Source organism: Petaurus breviceps, unplaced genomic scaffold (genome assembly GCF_028583685.1).
Source record: "Petaurus breviceps papuanus isolate PSGF00001 unplaced genomic scaffold, PetGlider_PUasm1.0 156, whole genome shotgun sequence".
Classification (NCBI taxonomy): domain Eukaryota; kingdom Metazoa; phylum Chordata; class Mammalia; order Diprotodontia; family Petauridae; genus Petaurus; species Petaurus breviceps.
This window is the reverse complement of record NW_027185720.1, coordinates 14,446,881-14,462,955: the sequence shown is the minus strand read 5'-3', so window position 1 is coordinate 14,462,955 and position 16,075 is coordinate 14,446,881. Positions and strand designations below refer to the sequence as shown.

Here is a 16,075-nt window from a genome sequence, read left to right as displayed (position 1 = left end):
CTTTTTCATTACCAAAAATTCTCCTTTTAGCAGAAGTCCAGTGAATAATTGAACTACAATGGTTTGTACCTCTGTAATTTTGTTCAGTGTCTTAGAATTGTGAAGGGACTACCGTTCAAAGACCCAGGGAGGTACAGCACATTTTCCCCTCAAGGTGTATATAAAGCTTATATTTTAAGGGAATTGAAAAGGGAATAACAATATTTAACAGTTCTAGGTCACCAATTTTCACATTTTACTCCCAATTTGACAAGGACTGAAGTATGTCTCTCAATATAATAAAACGAGTTTAACTTTTTTTGGTGCAGTCTCACCAAGGAAGTTAGGATCTGCTCAATTTGGGTGTCCTTCCTTCCCTGGTTTGGGGAGAATGATCTTGGAAAACAACGACAATCCTCAGTCAGTTAAAGGATTGCACACTTAAGCCCCAGGGATTGTCCCACCCTTCATTTGTGAAGTATTAGATGTGAATGGAGGGGAGGGAAAGGGAAGTGTTCTCTCCATCCCTTTGTGAAAGTCCATTTGTTCAAAAGCACCACAGTAACTCCAGGAGCTGGTGGTCAGGAAATCCAGAAGGGAACTTTTGAAACAGATCCATGGCTGCCTGGGGATGTTGTGTAACTTCTCATTTGGGTCTTCAGACTGGCATTGGGAGACTTAACTTCTTTCCTTTAAGGACTGTTGGGACAAAAAAGAGATGGTTAGACTTTGCTGTGTGCAGAGCATGCCAGCAAGCAATGGTAGAGGGTGAGTGATCTTGGTGGGAGTAGGGAGTCCTTGTGCTTTCTTGTCCTGGTTTTAAAGAAGGTCATCCCACTAAGAAGCAATAAGTGTAAGGGTAGGACTGACCAGGATTGTCAACTTTCTAGGGAGGGTAAAGAGGTGGTGAGAGGAGGTGCCAACCACCAACAGAAAAGGATTGGGAAGAGGGCAGGTTTTTTATGGCACTGAAGTTATTCTTGGTGAGACTGTCAGGGGAGAGGGAAGGTCAGAGTCAGAAGTGGCATCCAGAAGAGAAAGCAAGCAAAGGAAATGGGAGTTGCTAGGAGAGGACTAGTGTCTGAAGATAGGGGAGAAGAGAACCATTGCAGGGATAACTCAAATAGACACCCCCACCCCCCAAAAGGGGTCTTTGGGTGGTCATTGTCAACCTTTGGGAGCTATTGGAATGTGGTGAGGGAGGAAAACTGTTTGCAGGTAGAAGGGAAGGAACTAAGGAAGGGAGAGACTTAAGGTGCATGGGAAAATATTGGAAAAAAGCTGGGTATAATCAGAAGAAGTGGAATTAAGGACTCATTGGGAGGAAGGATACCTCTGAGAATTGGGTGGTAATGTGCCCAACTCTTCTGAGCGCTGTTTTGAGGGTGTTCTTATCGGGCCCATGATTTGATCAAGGAGACTTGGTTTGTGCTTGGGGGTGGAGTAGCAGTTCATTATGGGTTTGAGTTTTCTTGGAACTGTTAATCTGCACTGGTTAATCTACTGCCAGGCAGTCAAAGAATTCCAGAGGAGCCATAAAACCCCAGCTAAAATGTGGGTGAGAGCTGAGCTTCATTACTTAACTCTCGTGGGACTGGGAGATGCTCAGAGGGTGGAGGTTATCAGAAGCCAAGGACTGTTTGGCAAGAGGTTTGGGGGACAGCCTTTCTCAGGTGATGACTGAGGTCTTATAGTTGGCTGACCAAAGACATCTAGGAAGACTCGGGAGCAGGAGCTGAGGGGCATTAGAGGTCCCAGGATGTTTAATGGAGGAGGGGAATGAACTTAGGGGTGGTGTATCACTCCCAAGAGAGGTGCTGAAGGCCAAAGATGGTTTCTGGCGTGAGGAGGAGATGGTTAGAGTTGAGGAATTGTGTGGAATATTAGGATTTTATGAAATGGGTGGGAAAAACTAGTTAAACTGAAAACTTGGTCATTGAAGATGGAACAGTTTACATACTCCGAGAGATTCAACAAAACTAGCTAAAGCAATCAGTGTCGTCAGTGGCAAGATAAAAAACAGAATCATGAAGCTTTCAGAGTATGACAGGAAACAAGATGAGAAAAAGAAATTACATTCAAGATAACTACAAAATGCATAAATATCTGAGAATTAGGACTTAGAAATAAACAGTAAAAAGCTGAAGCATTAACATGAGTAGTTGGAAGGAGGCAAATTGTATTTGGGCTACGTTAGTATAGAAAATAATTGTGCTATTTAAGTTTACAAATTTAGTGCCATGCTAATTGAATTATCAGAACATAATATAGGAAAAGTAATCAGTGGACTAGACCAGGTAAACAAAACCTAAGATTCAGAGCCCAAGGATAAAGACTCCTATTTGCAAGAACTGGGAAAACCATAGTTGGGCAGGAATTAGGTTTAAATCAATATTTTCTATACCATAATATGGCCCAAATGGGCATGCTACCTAAATAAAAAAAAAAAACCATTGTAAAGGGGGTGGAGGGGGAAGGAAGATGGGTGGAATTCTTCACTAAAAGAATAGAGGTGATCGTGAAAGGGAAAAAGATTTCAGTTCTATAAATTTAGCAAAGCTTTTGTATGAGCAAAATTAATGCAGCCAGAAGAGAAGTTATTTGGAGAAAATGCGTCAAATATTTTGATAAAAGGTCCATGAGATACATATAGAACAGATTCAAATAATGTAAGAACAGAAGCCTACTCCTGAGTACATGTCCGTGTCCATGTCCAAAAAATAGGAGGGCTAAATTTTTGAGAAGAAAGTCCAGCCATTAAAAAGCATGACTCTTCCAAATATAAATACAAATTAAAGCATCAGAGAAGCAAAGAAAACAAAAATGAAAGCAATAAATGTTAGAGGAGCTGTGGAAAGTATGTACATCAGTGCATAGTTAACCAAACTGTGACTTGGACTGGCTGGTGTTGCTGGATCAAAGACATATATACTAAGTCATATGTACCAAGGAGGTTAAAGGCAGGCCAATATTCTATATTTACAAAAATGCAGCCCTTTTTGTAGTGTATCAACAAGACAGGGAAAATGGGTGCATGGTGATTTGGGAATGTCTAAATTGGTATATAAATTCAATGTCATTAGGAAATAAGTACAGAGAATTAGACTTGGGAGAATTTGTCTGAACCGATGCAATGAGAAGGCATCTACCACATAGACCAGTTTTATGTTTACAAATGAGCATAAAGGAAGATGAAATTGGGCTTCAAAACTAATCAGTCTATTCCCTAATTTTGATTTTGGGGGACTGATGAGGAAGTACGCCTTCCATTTCTGGATGTGAAAGATGTGTTGATTTGATTGGGTTGACTACTGACTTCCTCGGGAGGGTGATTTATTAGGCAGTGTTCCCACCTTCCCTGGTACCTACCTTTGGTCACATACAGGTAGAAGAAGTCGCAGTAGAATATGGTTTGTACCACCCCGGACACCACTGCAATTTGATCGTAGAAGTTCTCTGTGTGGTACCTCCAGATCCAGTTAGCCAAATAAAGAGCTCGATAAAGGCCCAGGAAGAAAAGGTAGTGAGTGGTGATGGTCTCTGCCTCTCCAGTCCTGCTGATCATGAAAAGCTGGGGCAGGATTGCCACAGACTCCAGGTAGATAGAGAAGGTCCAGAGGATCTGAACCAAAGGGAAGAGTGAGAAACGCAGCATGGAGTCAGAAGACTGATTCCTTCTGGGACAAGTTACTTCCTCTCTGCAAGTCAGTTTCCTCATCTGCAAAATGAGAGGCCTGAACTAGATGCCCTCAGATCGATTCCAGCCCTAAATCTGACCACAAAGCCTCAGTCAAGTTGTCAAATATGAGTTGGAACCAAATCATTGTTGGGTAACTTTAAGAGGGAGCACAAATTATCCTGGCACCAGTTATCCTAGAACCAACAGAAGAAGAAGTAGCAAAAGGCAGAGTACACGTCAGCTCTGTCCTTAGAGGATCATGGTTTTAGAGCGGGAAATGATGATGTTGGAGCTCATCTAACTCAACCTCATGGTACTGGTGATGGAGATGTTCGGCAAGTGCTTTGTCAGAGTCTATACTAGAAGTGATAGCAAAGTCAGGACTAACGCCCTCTTGTGACGTCTTCAAAAACTGTGTGATCATAGTGACCTAAGAGTATCTCCAAATTCCCCATTTTAGGAATGCGACCCAGCCTTGGGAGTCCAGAAAATCTGGACTCCAAAGTCAAAACTAAATGTTGTTCCCCAGGTTAGATCCTTTGGGCTGCCTAAGTTCGCTTTTTCCTTCATTCAATCTCTGGACATAATTTTATGAATTAACCTTGAGAATGTGGTGCTGAGTATAATTTTTAGAAGATCTTAAGCAAATAAGATTTCTGTTCTTTTTAAGTTGCACATACTAAAGTTTAAATTATACCACTTGTGCCGGTTTAAAAAAAGCAATTAGATTTTTTTTAATTTGAAAAAAAAAAAGCCCACCTACACTAGCTAGGGAAGTATAATTGCCCAGTAGCTTTTGGTTTGAGGCCGTGTTCTGGCAAACTCCCTGAGCATCTGTAGTTCTGGTGGAAGGATCAAAGAACATTTGCCAGCAAGAGCATTGTGGAAGAGGGGCTGCATCAGCATGGAGGCCTGAGGGTGGAGACCTGTGGCCTCAAGGTCCTCAAGTGCAGCCCTTTGAATCCAAACAGCACAGAACAAATCACCTTAATAAAATAATTTGTTCTGTAAAACTTGGATGCAGCCAAAAGGCTGGGAGGATCCAGAAGGCCACAGGTTCTCCACCCCTGAGCCTTAGACCATTGAACAAGACCAGGGCAAGAGAGAACAGCTTCTCTTTCTCCTTACCTCCAAGGGGGTGAAACTGTAATTCTCAAGGAAGGAGAGACCAGTGACTGGGACCAAGAGAAACTCCAGGCGGAACGTGTCATTCTCACTGTCAAACGATTTCCAAAATTTCCAGTAAATCATGTATACAGTGACATAGGAACACAGCAGGAAGATCACCTGTGGGAGGAAGAGTGAGGTAGAGTGAATTCATCTGGAGCCCTGGCCAGGCTGCATGGTGCCCTGTGGAGGGCCTGGTTTGCTCCTGGTGCAAAAGCCTTGAGCTCTGGCTAAGGTGCCCTAGTCTCTGGACCTTGTGGTCCCTAATATCAAGGAATTGCTGCACTTAGCTTGACACCCCCTCTCTTGACTTTTGAGAGCCCTTTGATGGGGCGTCTTCAGAGGTGGGGGTGGGGGGCATAACTGATACCCCCAGGATACAGATCCCAGTTGCCCAACATCTTAGGAGGCGACTGGTTCAGCCAGCCTGGCAGGAGCCTCCATGATGGTGACAAGTTTAATGCAAGCCCCTTCAGGGCAGGGACCAATTTTCATTTCTATCTTTTTTTTTCCCTTTTTGCAGGGCAATTGGGGTTAAGTGACTTGCCCAAGGTCACATGGCTAGTTTTTGTGTTAAATGTCTGAGGCCGGATTTGAAGTCAGTTCTTCCTGACTCCAGGGCCGGTGCTCTATTCACTACACCACCTAGCCACCCCTTTCATTTCTATCTCTGAACCTCCAACCTGTAGGCCAGGGTTTGGCACAGAGCAGGAGCTGAACAAATGCTTGTTGAACACTGACATCTGTCATGGAATCTGGACCAGAAACCTTGTGACTTGGTGTAGGACCTGCTGCCCTTGGAAGAGAACTTCCTGGAGTGGGGACTGTTGCCGCTTTATCAGTGTCTTTGCTCCCCAGCCCTCCTCTCTTTCTCACCTAGCCATTTCTGCCAAGGATGTCTCTCCATCCTCCCTGTTTCCCAGGCCAGCAACCTAGACAGTCATCCTCAAGTAGACATCCCCTAGCTCCACCCTCCCCTCTCCGTGGCCAATCACCTCCAAGCCCTGTGGATTCTACCTTGGCAACATTCTCACCACTTCCCCTCTCTCTTCCGACGATGCCATTGGTCTGGGGAAGGTCCTCATCGCCTCACACCTAGACTATGGCCAAAGTCTGCTTTCAAGTTTCTCCCCCCTTTGATTCATCTTCCACCATTTGTCAAACTGATTTTCCTGAAGTACAGAAGTCTGATCATATTATTCAGTTGTTTTTCAGTCATGTCTAACTCTTTGAGATCCTGTTTGGGATTTTCTTGGCAAAGATACTAGAGTGGTTTTGTATTTCCTTCTCCAGTATATTTTACTGATGAAGAAACTGAGACAGATAGGGTTAAGTGACTTGCCCAGGGTCACACAGTTAGTACGTATCTGTGGCTGAATTTGAACTCAGGTTTTCCTGATTCCAGGCCTGGCACTCTATCCACTATAACACCACCCAGCTGCCCACAAGTCATATCCCTTCCCTATTTGGCAAACTCCCGTGGCTCCCTATTACTCCCTGGATATAAAATCCTCCTCTGGCTCTTAAAGCCCCTCACAACCTGGTCCCTTTCTACCTTCCCGGTCTTTTCACCACCTTATTCCCCTCCACATACATCCTCTGTGATCCAGTGGTGCTGGCCTTGGGGCTGCTCCTTGCACAGCACCCTCCGTTTCCTGACTCCCTACCTTTGAACTGGCTGTCCCCCATGCCTGGACTGCCCTCCCTCTTCTGCCCTGTGTCTTGGGTCCTCTGGCTTCCTCCAGGACTCAGCTCCAATCCCATCTACAGAAAACCTTTCCCAACCCTCCCCTGCCCTTCCCTCTGAAAATTGTCTCCTATTTAATTAAGCTCTGTGTATTTTGTGTATATGTAATTGTTTGACTGGCATCTTCCCCAATTGGCTGTGAGCTTTCTGATGGTACTATGTTTGTGGCTTTCTTTGTATCACCAGCTCTTATACGGTGTCTGACACATAGTAAGCACTTAATAAATGCTACTTGGCGATGGTGCAGGTCTACCCCCATCATGCAACAGTTTCCAGCATTTAATCTGTGCTTCATAAATGCTTGGTCGATTGCAGTCTGTGCTCCCCCGGCATGGTCCCTGAGAACCCAAGGTCATGCCAGCCTCCCAACAAGCCCCCCTTTGAAGGTGTTTCTGGTAGAGCATGGGAAATAATATCGGCACTAATTGTTAAAAGTCTGCATTGCTTAAAATTCATTCTTTCAAAGAGATGTCAAAATTAGGTTGCTTTGACCTTTCTTTCATTCACTCAGCAGACATTCCATTAAGCAGTCCCTCTGTTCAGGGTCCTGTACTAAACACTAGGAGAGACGCTATTTGGTTAAAACACGGTCCCTGCCCCTTGGGAGTTTCCAGTTCAGCAAGTATGTGACAGTGGTAGAAATGTTTGTTCTCTGCTGAAATGCAATTCAACAAGCATTCCTTAATCGGAGAATGGCTAACCAAGCCATGGGGCAGGAATGTCCTGGAAGATTCTTGGGCTCCAAGAAATGAACCAGTCAGAGAATCATGGGAGGGCGTCACATGAACAATGCAGAGCTACAGAGCCACAAAACAATGGGAGCGAATTGTTGCAGAATTAGAACGACCAACATTAGCCCCAGGGGAAGAGGCGTGAGAAGGCACCTTCCACCATTCTTGGGAGAGGTGGGCAACAAAGCTGTTCTCTCCCCTCCTTCTAAATCTTTGTTATAAGGGAAGACTCAACCCCATCTGCCTCAGTTTCCTCATCTGTGAAATATGCTGGAGAAGAAAATGCCAAATCTTTGCTAAGAATCTTTGCCAAGACAGTACAAATGTAAGTGATGAGACAGCAATAAAAATCTATTTAGAAAAAAATATTTAAAGCATATATTCAAACACCTACTATGTGCGGCAACGGACAGCGTTTGTAGGGATAAACAAATATGAAACACACACAAAATAAATTTCTCAGTACTAGGGGGATCAGTAAGAGCTGAGGGAATTAGGGAAGCCCTTTTGTAGGAGGTGACACAGGAGTTTTCTAAGAGGCACAGGTAAAGAGGAAGGGCATTCTGGGTAGGGGGGAAGCCTGAACAAAGACAGAGAACAGCAAAGAGGCTGGAGGGTCGAGTGTGTGATGGGGGTAATTCATACAGGCCGTCCCAAAAGTCTTAGTGCGGCTGTAAGCATTAATAACTTCACAAGCAGACAAGCTACAAATTTGCAAGAAAGTTAATTATGCAGACTTTAAAATATCGATATGGTTCAACATATCTAACATTTTGTGATATGTGTGACCTTAGTGACTTTTCAAACTTTGTAAAAACTGATCAGCTGCTGCCCAGCAACCAAAAGGATTGCATTTGCAATCCCAGTGACGCCCCCAGAAAGTCCATTGGGGAGAGATTGGGGCAGCTGATCCATCCCTCTGAGAGGGTGCCATACAGCAATGTACAACACAGACTGCCCTGGCTACTTTCAGTTAAGATTGAAAATGTATTTTCTCAAAGTTCACAAACTAAATAAGTGTAAGAGAAATTTAAATAATTGAACTTTCTTTAGCTTTTTTTTTTGTAAGTTTGTAACATTTTTGCTTCTGAAGTTATTCAAGTTTTTTAAATGCACTAAAACTTTGGGGACAATATGTGCGTATATATGTGTCTATATGTATGATATGAATCTGTATATATATATGTATATGTGTGCATTGTGTGTATTTGTATATATGCACAATACATATATATACATGCATATGTGTGTATATATCAAGGGTGTATCTATAGATATATATACACACACAACCACACACAGATAAATATATGCCTATATAATACATGTGTATATATAATGTATATATGTGCATATATGCATAAACATATACTTATATACACATGTATAGATATATACTTAATACACATACACACATCTATCTATATATTTATATCTATGTCTATCACAGAAGCCTGAACTGAAAAGCTGGCTTGTCAAGCAGACATCTTTATCTTTTTCCCAGAGGCAAGAGGGAAACCCAGAAGTCTCTTAAGTAGGTATGGTCAGGACTGGGGCTATGTGTGTGCAGAAACACACAGCCCTTGTAACGCCCCATGCCCAGCCCCTGCCCGGCCCCCTCACCTTCATCACTGTGTTGTAGAGGGAGATAAAGTTGGTGAACAGGTCTAGGTAGCGAGTTGTAAAGACAAGAGCAAACAGGGCTTGGCTTTTCCCAGAGATTCCTGTATCCAGGGAGAAAGAACATGAATTAATCAGAAAGCAAACTTCCCAGCGTTTGCCTTGGAGGCATAGAATTTGTGAGATGGACCTTTCAATTTGCTAGACCTCCAGCCAGCAACTGAAGGTGGAGTGAAGCTGGGCAAAGCTTGAGTTCATTCCTGCATTCTCACATTTCTTTCTTCCCTTTTCTTTCCTTCCCTTCTTCCTTCCTTCCTTCCTTTCTTTCTTTCTTTTTCTTTCTTTCTCTCTCCCTTCCTTCCTTCCTTCCTTCCTTCCTTCCTTTCTTTCTTTCTTTCTTTCTCTCTCCCTCCATTCCTTCCTTCCTCTCTTCCTTCCTTCCTTCCTTTCTCCCTTCTTCCTTTCTTCCTTCCTCCCTCCCTCCATTCCTTCCTTCTTCTCTCCCTTTCCTTCCTTCTTTCCTTCATAGTCCTTCCATTCATGAAGCCAAAATTTGCAGCCATCTAAATCATGAGAGTTAGCAATTATATAGCACTTCATGGTTTGAAAAGTGTTTTCCATATGTTATGTGACTGACCCTCATAAATACTGTAATCCCCATTTTACAGATGAGGAAACTGAGGCTGAGCAAGATTAAGTGACTTGCCCAGGGTCCCATGGCTAGCAAGTATCTGAAGCAGGACTCAGACTCAGATCTTCAGGATTTCAAGGATAGTACTCTACCAACTATACCACCAAGTTCTTGGTCTCCCTTGGTTTTTGCTTCAGTTCTCTGCAAGGAGGAAAGACTCTATTTGGGAAGGCTGGACGGGCTTGGTCAGCCTCAGGACATAAAGCTCGCCACTGAGTCCACTGTTCTTCCCCCTCCCCCAAGCTTAGAATCCCACGGAGCTCTTTTGGACAGGACATGGAGTAATACCCGAACCACCCTGTAGGGGTTGGAAAAGGCCAAAAAATGAGAACCCCCTCCCCCTCCCAAACAGCCAGCTGTTGGTTCATCAGATGGAAGGGAGTGAGTTTCATAAGCTCCTGATTTTACAGGAAAGAAAACTCACAACACAGGACTGGGACAAGGATTGCCTCGGGTCCCGGAGGAAGGAAGCAGCAGAATGGGGAATGGAACCCAGGTCCACGGATGGCAAACCCATTGTCCTGACTCTCTATATTATACACCACTAGAGAGCACTTTAAATAATAACAACTTCCATTTCTGTGGCATTGAGGTTTGCAAAATGCTTTATCTACATTAACTCATTTTATCCTCATAGCAAACTTGTATGGTGAATGCTGTTACCATCCCCACTTTATAGATGGAGAAACTGAGGCTCAAAGAATTTCAGGGAGTTGTCTAGGGTCATATCCCAAGGTGAGGTCCAGCCCTCCATCCAGTCTTCCACACTGTCTCTTGCAGGAAGGTTGGCCATCTCCCAGTGAGGGATGATTGGGCACGTTCCTGGTGGCATGTAGACTGACACCCTATGACTGTGCCTTTAGAGGCTGAGAGAAAGAAAGCAGCCATGGCAGGAGCCCACAAAAGTTCTGTCTGGTCACCCGGAGACACATGAATTTTCTTAGTTTCCTTTAAGTGTATTAGCCCTAGGGGCGACTATGTGGCATAGTGAATTAGAGCACCGGTCCTGGAGTCAGGAGGACCTAAGTTCAAATTCGGCCTCAGACACTTAACACAAAAAACTAGCTGTGTGACCTTGGGCAAGTCACTTAATTGCCCTACCTTCCCCCTCCAAAAAGCAAAATATATATATTAGCCCACTCTGGTGGCAAGAAAGAGTATGGAGCTGCCCCTGCACTTTGTGGATGAAGCTTGGCCTTGGAAGGGCTGGACCCCTTTGCATCACATCTACAGTCAATACTTCTGTTCTAGGTCTCTCCCTTCCCCCTCCCCACAAAAACCATACAATATCTTTGAAGTCCATGAGAATCTCCTGGGAAGAGTTCCTGAAGCCCAAAAGGCCTTTAAAAACCAGCCCCTTCATTTTTACAGAGAACGAGACCGAGGCCCAGAGGTTGTGTGATTTGTCTAAAGTCACACAGCTAGAGTCAGAATTGGAACCCAAGGCCTCTGGGGTCAGGAAGAATCAGACACGACCGAATAGACTCTAACAGCCTCTAACCCCAAACCTAGCAGTCTTCCCCTGTCCAGCCCCTGACGTCCATCTTCCTTCCACTGCTCTCTCTTCAGCCTACAGCTTCTGGGGGCAGAACTGGAAAGGGCACCTAACAGAACCCACTCACTTTACAGAACAGAAAACAGGGTCAGGAAGAGAAAATCATTCCCCAAGGCCACATTTCCACATGAAATCCCATTTCCCAATGACATCATGCTTCCCTCTTGGAGGCCCAACTGCAGCGGGTGGGGGAAAGCAGGATTGGGCTAATGAGGGGAGAAGTGAGCCACTTCTCCAGCCCTCCCCCTCCTGTCCAGCCCAGAAGAGCACATCTGTTCTGGGCAGCAAGTTACCACCCCAAAGGCTCCCGTGCAAAGCAAGAGTCTCCATGTGGTACCTCACTTGTCCACAAATACCAAGCTCTGGGTCCAGGGAAGGAGAATGAGGAGGTGGGAGCTCAGATGGTGGGTTAAGAAAATTCTTCAGTCACAAGAAACCCTCAGCTGTCCCCTCTGAAAGCCTTCTCAGTGAGAAGACAGAATTGCTGTGTCTGAGATGAAGGGGCCTCAGTGGGCCTCTTGTCCAGACCCAAAAGAATGCCCCCCGATTAAATACCCAACGAATGGACACTCAGTCCCTGCTTGAAGCCCTCTAATGGGAGGGGGAGTAAAAGTTGAATCACAAAATCGTGTTTATTTTCGGACAGTTCTCATTTGGCAGGAGGGCTTTCCTAACATTAAGCCTGACTGTGGTTATTTGCAAAGCCACCCATTCTTCAGTTCTGCTCTGGTTCTGCCCTCTGGATCCAGGCAACAGAGACTCAACAATCTCCTCTCCAAGCCACCCTGCAGACCCAACGTCCCTTTTCCTCCTTCCCATCCCTTGCTCCCACTTACAGAGGCAGAAGGATAGAATAGCACAGAGTGGGCAGTCAGGGGCCTGGGTTCCAGTCCTGACTCCACGTCTGTCCAGCTGGGTGATCATGGCCAAGATCCTCCCCACTGGCTCGGCCTCAGCTGCTACCATTGTAAAATGAGAGGGCTGTATTAGATGGCTTCTAGAGGCCCTCCCAGTTCTAACATCCTTTGTTTTTGTTCAAAGCTCTCATCGTCTGTTTTCTAAGGGCCCTTTCCAGTTCTGATACTCTGTGTTCTATGCCCTTTCCAGTTCTGATACTCTATGTGTTCTAGGGTCCCTCCCAGTTCTGATACTCTGGTTCTGTCCCCTTCTCAGCTCTGACATTCTGTGTTCTAAGGTCCCTCTCAGCTTTCATCTCTGTGTTCTGAAGTCCTTTCTCAGCTCTGATACTGTGTTCTAATGCTCCTCCCAGCTCTGACCAAATCACTATTCTAAAGTCCAAAGCAGCTCTGACCGAGGTCTGACACTGCTAGGTCTTTGCCAGCCCCACCATCCTTGAATGCTCTGAGCTGGGACCTTTCTCCAGCTCCACCTCTCCCCTGGCCATTCCCTTCCTTTCTGCAGCCTCCCATCCACCTCAGTGCCTGCCACATCACACCCTCCTCCTGTGCTACTGGCCATCCCCTTCCCACACACCCCTGAGGTGAAGGATGGGGGGACTGTCTGTTTCATGGGTATCAGTGCTGGGGAGATAGCTGCATGGAGATGGGAGAGGGTGGTGAAAGGCAGAAGGGGAAGAGAAAAGCAGTACTAGGGTAGGAAAGAGTGGGGAGTGTCGTTTTGGAAAATAGGGGACGTGGGGAAAGAAGTGTAAGACAAAAAGAGAAGGCCACTCAAAGCTAGAATGTTAATTGCTCCCATTTTGATAGCACATTAATGTTCACAAAGCACTTTACCTCTATTATTTCTTATCTCACAGCAACCCAGTGAGATGGGTGCTATAATTACCTTCATTTCACAGCTAAGGAAACTGAGGTCCAGAGAGCCATACGGCTAGAAAGTTTCTGAAGCAAGATTTGAACTCAGATTTTCTGGACCCCTGCCTTAGAGATCATCTCATTCAGCCTCTCCATTTGACAGAGGGGAAGACTGAGGCCCAGAGGTTGTTATTTGTCCAAAATCACCCAGTGGGGATTTGAGTCCTGGTCTCCTAACTGCGTTTTCATGGAGCTTGTCCCTCCCTGAGAGTCTGAAGGGGCAGGAGCCTACCTCTTCTTATTCTCCATCCATCCTCTGACCTCCTGACTCTCTCCCTCTGAACCCGCCTTCTGCTTCTCAGTGGCTTACCTCGGCAGGACTTGGATCTCCAGATTTTGACCAGTAACAGGATCATGGCCAGTAAGTGGGAAACATCCCCCAGGATCCGGAACAGGTTCATGATGGTTCTGCCCACTCCCCAGTGCCAGAAACTACCCCAGACTCCCCTTGGCTGACCCTTCCTTCCAGATCCCTTGGTAGAAGGCGTTCACTCTCTTGTACCCGCCTTCTCCTCTAAAAGAATGCCCTGCCTATAGAGAGCTGGGACCCGCCTCTGCCTTAGCCCCAAGCTTCCTTCAACATCCAGCCGTCCAGCTTCCCTGCCCTTCACTCCTCTGCGGCCAATGCCAAGTTTGGGCTAGCCCTAGCCTTCAGGCCAGCGGGCTCTGTCCCCTCAGGAAGCCTTCCAGGCTCCTGGGCTCCTGTCAGGACACCCTAGCCTCTTTCCCCAGTCCGGGAGCAGGCGGTGACGTGGCTGGGCTGGCCAGGGCCTTGGGGGTGGGAGGAGACTACTGGGGAGCCAGGAAGTGGAATCTTGGAATCCCGGACCTGCCCCCTCCTCAAGTTACTGGTGGGCTGCGGGGGTTGCCGCTGCTGGGGCAGGAAGGAGGAAGGAGGAATCGGTAGTGGCTGTGGTGGCTGCTGTCCAAGAGCTGGGAGAGAGGCCCCTCCTGCTGAGGTGGCCTGCTCTCCTCCAGTTTGCTGGGACGTGGCTGAGCAGGGCGGGGGCTCCCCTCCTGCTTCCTGCCAGGCCCTCCCCACCTTCTCCTAGCCACAGGGACCAGGTGGGGCTGCCCAGCTGCAGTCAGTGAGCAGGAGTTTCTGTCCAGTCTGGGGGAGATGGAGATACTTGGCAGAGGGAATGGCGGCAGGAAGCTTCCAACGGAGGATCTCCCCCTCCCCTCCCTCAAGCTCTCAGCTAATTTTCTAGCTTTTTTCCCAGAGCTTTCTCTTCCTGGAAGCCCTCCGTCCAATTAATTCCTTAAGCATCCTAGTGCTCTGGAAATAACACTGGATTTGGATCTTCTTGTATCAGCTGCTAACAAGCTCTGTGGCCTTCTTTGTGCCTCAGTTTCTCCATCTGTCTGACCATATCACTTCCTTGCTCAAATAACCTTCCGTAGCTCCCTACTGTCTACAAGACAGAATATCCTCTCCTTAGCCTGGTGTTCAAGGCCCTGCCTTTACATAGTTAGTTCCCATCAGTCCTCTAAATTCCAGGCGGTTCCCCCAACCTTGTCCCGTGATTGGCATGGTCACAGATCAAACATAGGTCTGCACAGGACCTTGGCAATCATCTGGTGCAACTCCTCCCTTTGGCAGGTGGGGAAACTGAGGCCCAAGGTCACACTGGGTGTAAGTCACTATGTCAGGGCTTGAACGTAGACCCCACTGACTCCCTGTCCTGTGCTGACTGCCACTGGGTTGCTGCTTGATGGTGGCACTGAGAATGTGATAGTCCACGTTTGGGCCACTGCTTTCCAAAGTGCTTTGCCCACGGGTAAGACAAGGCAAGCAAGCATTATTGTCCCATTTTACAGGTGAAGAAACTGATGCCCAGAGAGGTAAACAGCTTTGATTCTCTTCAGTCATGGAAGCACTTGTTAAACACCTGCTGTATGCCAAGCACTTTGGTAGGCCCCGGGGAACAAGGCCGAAAATGAACTGTACATCCCTGTTCTCACGGCGTCACAACACATACACTGAGAAGCAAGTCTAAAGTCATCTGAGGAGGCTAACAACATGGGGGGGGGGAGGCGGATTAGAGAAGCCTACTTGCAGGACATGGCACCTGAACTAGGTTCTGAAGGAAGAGGCGGGGAAGGGGAGTCTAGGATGCAGGAGGAAGGAACTGCATCCCAGACCCTGCAAAGGCAAGGAGGCAGGAGACGGAATCTGAGTCTGAGAAACAGAAAGTTGGACGCTTTAGCTAGAACGGATGCAGAAGAGCAGGCAAAGTAACTACCGTTAGTATTTATATAAGGTTTGCAAAGTGTTTTACAGATATGATCTCGTATTCTCACAACAATCCTGGAAGGCAGGTGCTTATTATTATACCTATTTTGTAGATGAGGAAACGGAAGCAGACGGAGGGTAGATGACTTGACCAGGGTCACGAAGCTAGTAAGTGTCTGAGGCAGAAGTTGAACTCGGTACTTCCTGACTTTGCTCTGGGCTAGGCCACCTAGTTGCCCATCTTCAAAGAGACTGCTGTGTGGAGGTCCTTTGGCCCCAGTGACTTCAGAAGACAGAGCTGGGACCAAGGAAGACAAGACACAAGGAGTGAAGTTTCATCTCAGTGGTAAGACCACCACACTGGGACAGATTGGTGCAGGCATGGGGTCAGAGGATCTGGATTCAGATCCTGACTAGCTGTGTGACCCTGGGTGAGCACCTTTACCCTTCTCAGTCAGAAGCAGCAGATTTAACTGTTGGACTCAGAGGATCTGGGTTCAGATTCTCATCTTAGCACCTACTGTGTGAAAGCCTCCAGGTCCAGATCTGTGCCCCAGTGACCAGGGGAGTTTTCTCTTCCTTGGTGGGGGGGGGTTCCCACGCTGACCCAAAGCTTTCCAGTGTGCCAGCACAAGGGAGGATGTCCTGAAAAATCAGAGATGTCCAATGGGGTGGGATGCTGTGAGGGGTCCCCCATTACCGGAGATCTTTGAGCAGAGATGAAGGGAAGTGGGCTGTTAGAGGGAGGTCCTTGTCTGTGGTGGGAAGATTGGCTGTCTTTGGAGGTCCCTCCCAGGTTTGGGGTGCAATGATTGCTCTGTGATCGGATGGTTTG

At 46.6% G+C, this 16,075-nt stretch overlaps 1 protein-coding gene across 2 annotated transcripts; it reads right to left on the bottom strand.

Annotated features, from left to right (window-relative positions):
• Positions 1-211: 211 nt before the first annotated feature.
• KDELR3 (KDEL endoplasmic reticulum protein retention receptor 3) lies at positions 212-13,802 on the bottom strand. 2 transcript variants are annotated; one of them, XM_069082150.1, is made up of 5 exons: positions 13,315-13,802; positions 8,927-9,027; positions 4,787-4,945; positions 3,349-3,697; positions 212-678 (listed from the first exon to the last, which is right to left on the bottom strand). In XM_069082150.1, exons 1-5 carry the CDS (start codon positions 13,403-13,405, stop codon positions 638-640), a joined length of 741 nt encoding a protein of 246 aa, XP_068938251.1. In that variant the 5' UTR covers positions 13,406-13,802; the 3' UTR covers positions 212-637. The 2 variants fall into 2 exon arrangements, with proteins under 2 accessions (XP_068938251.1, XP_068938252.1); XM_069082151.1 differs by having other exon boundaries at positions 3,349-3,601; positions 13,315-13,796.
• Positions 13,803-16,075: the final 2,273 nt, after the last annotated feature.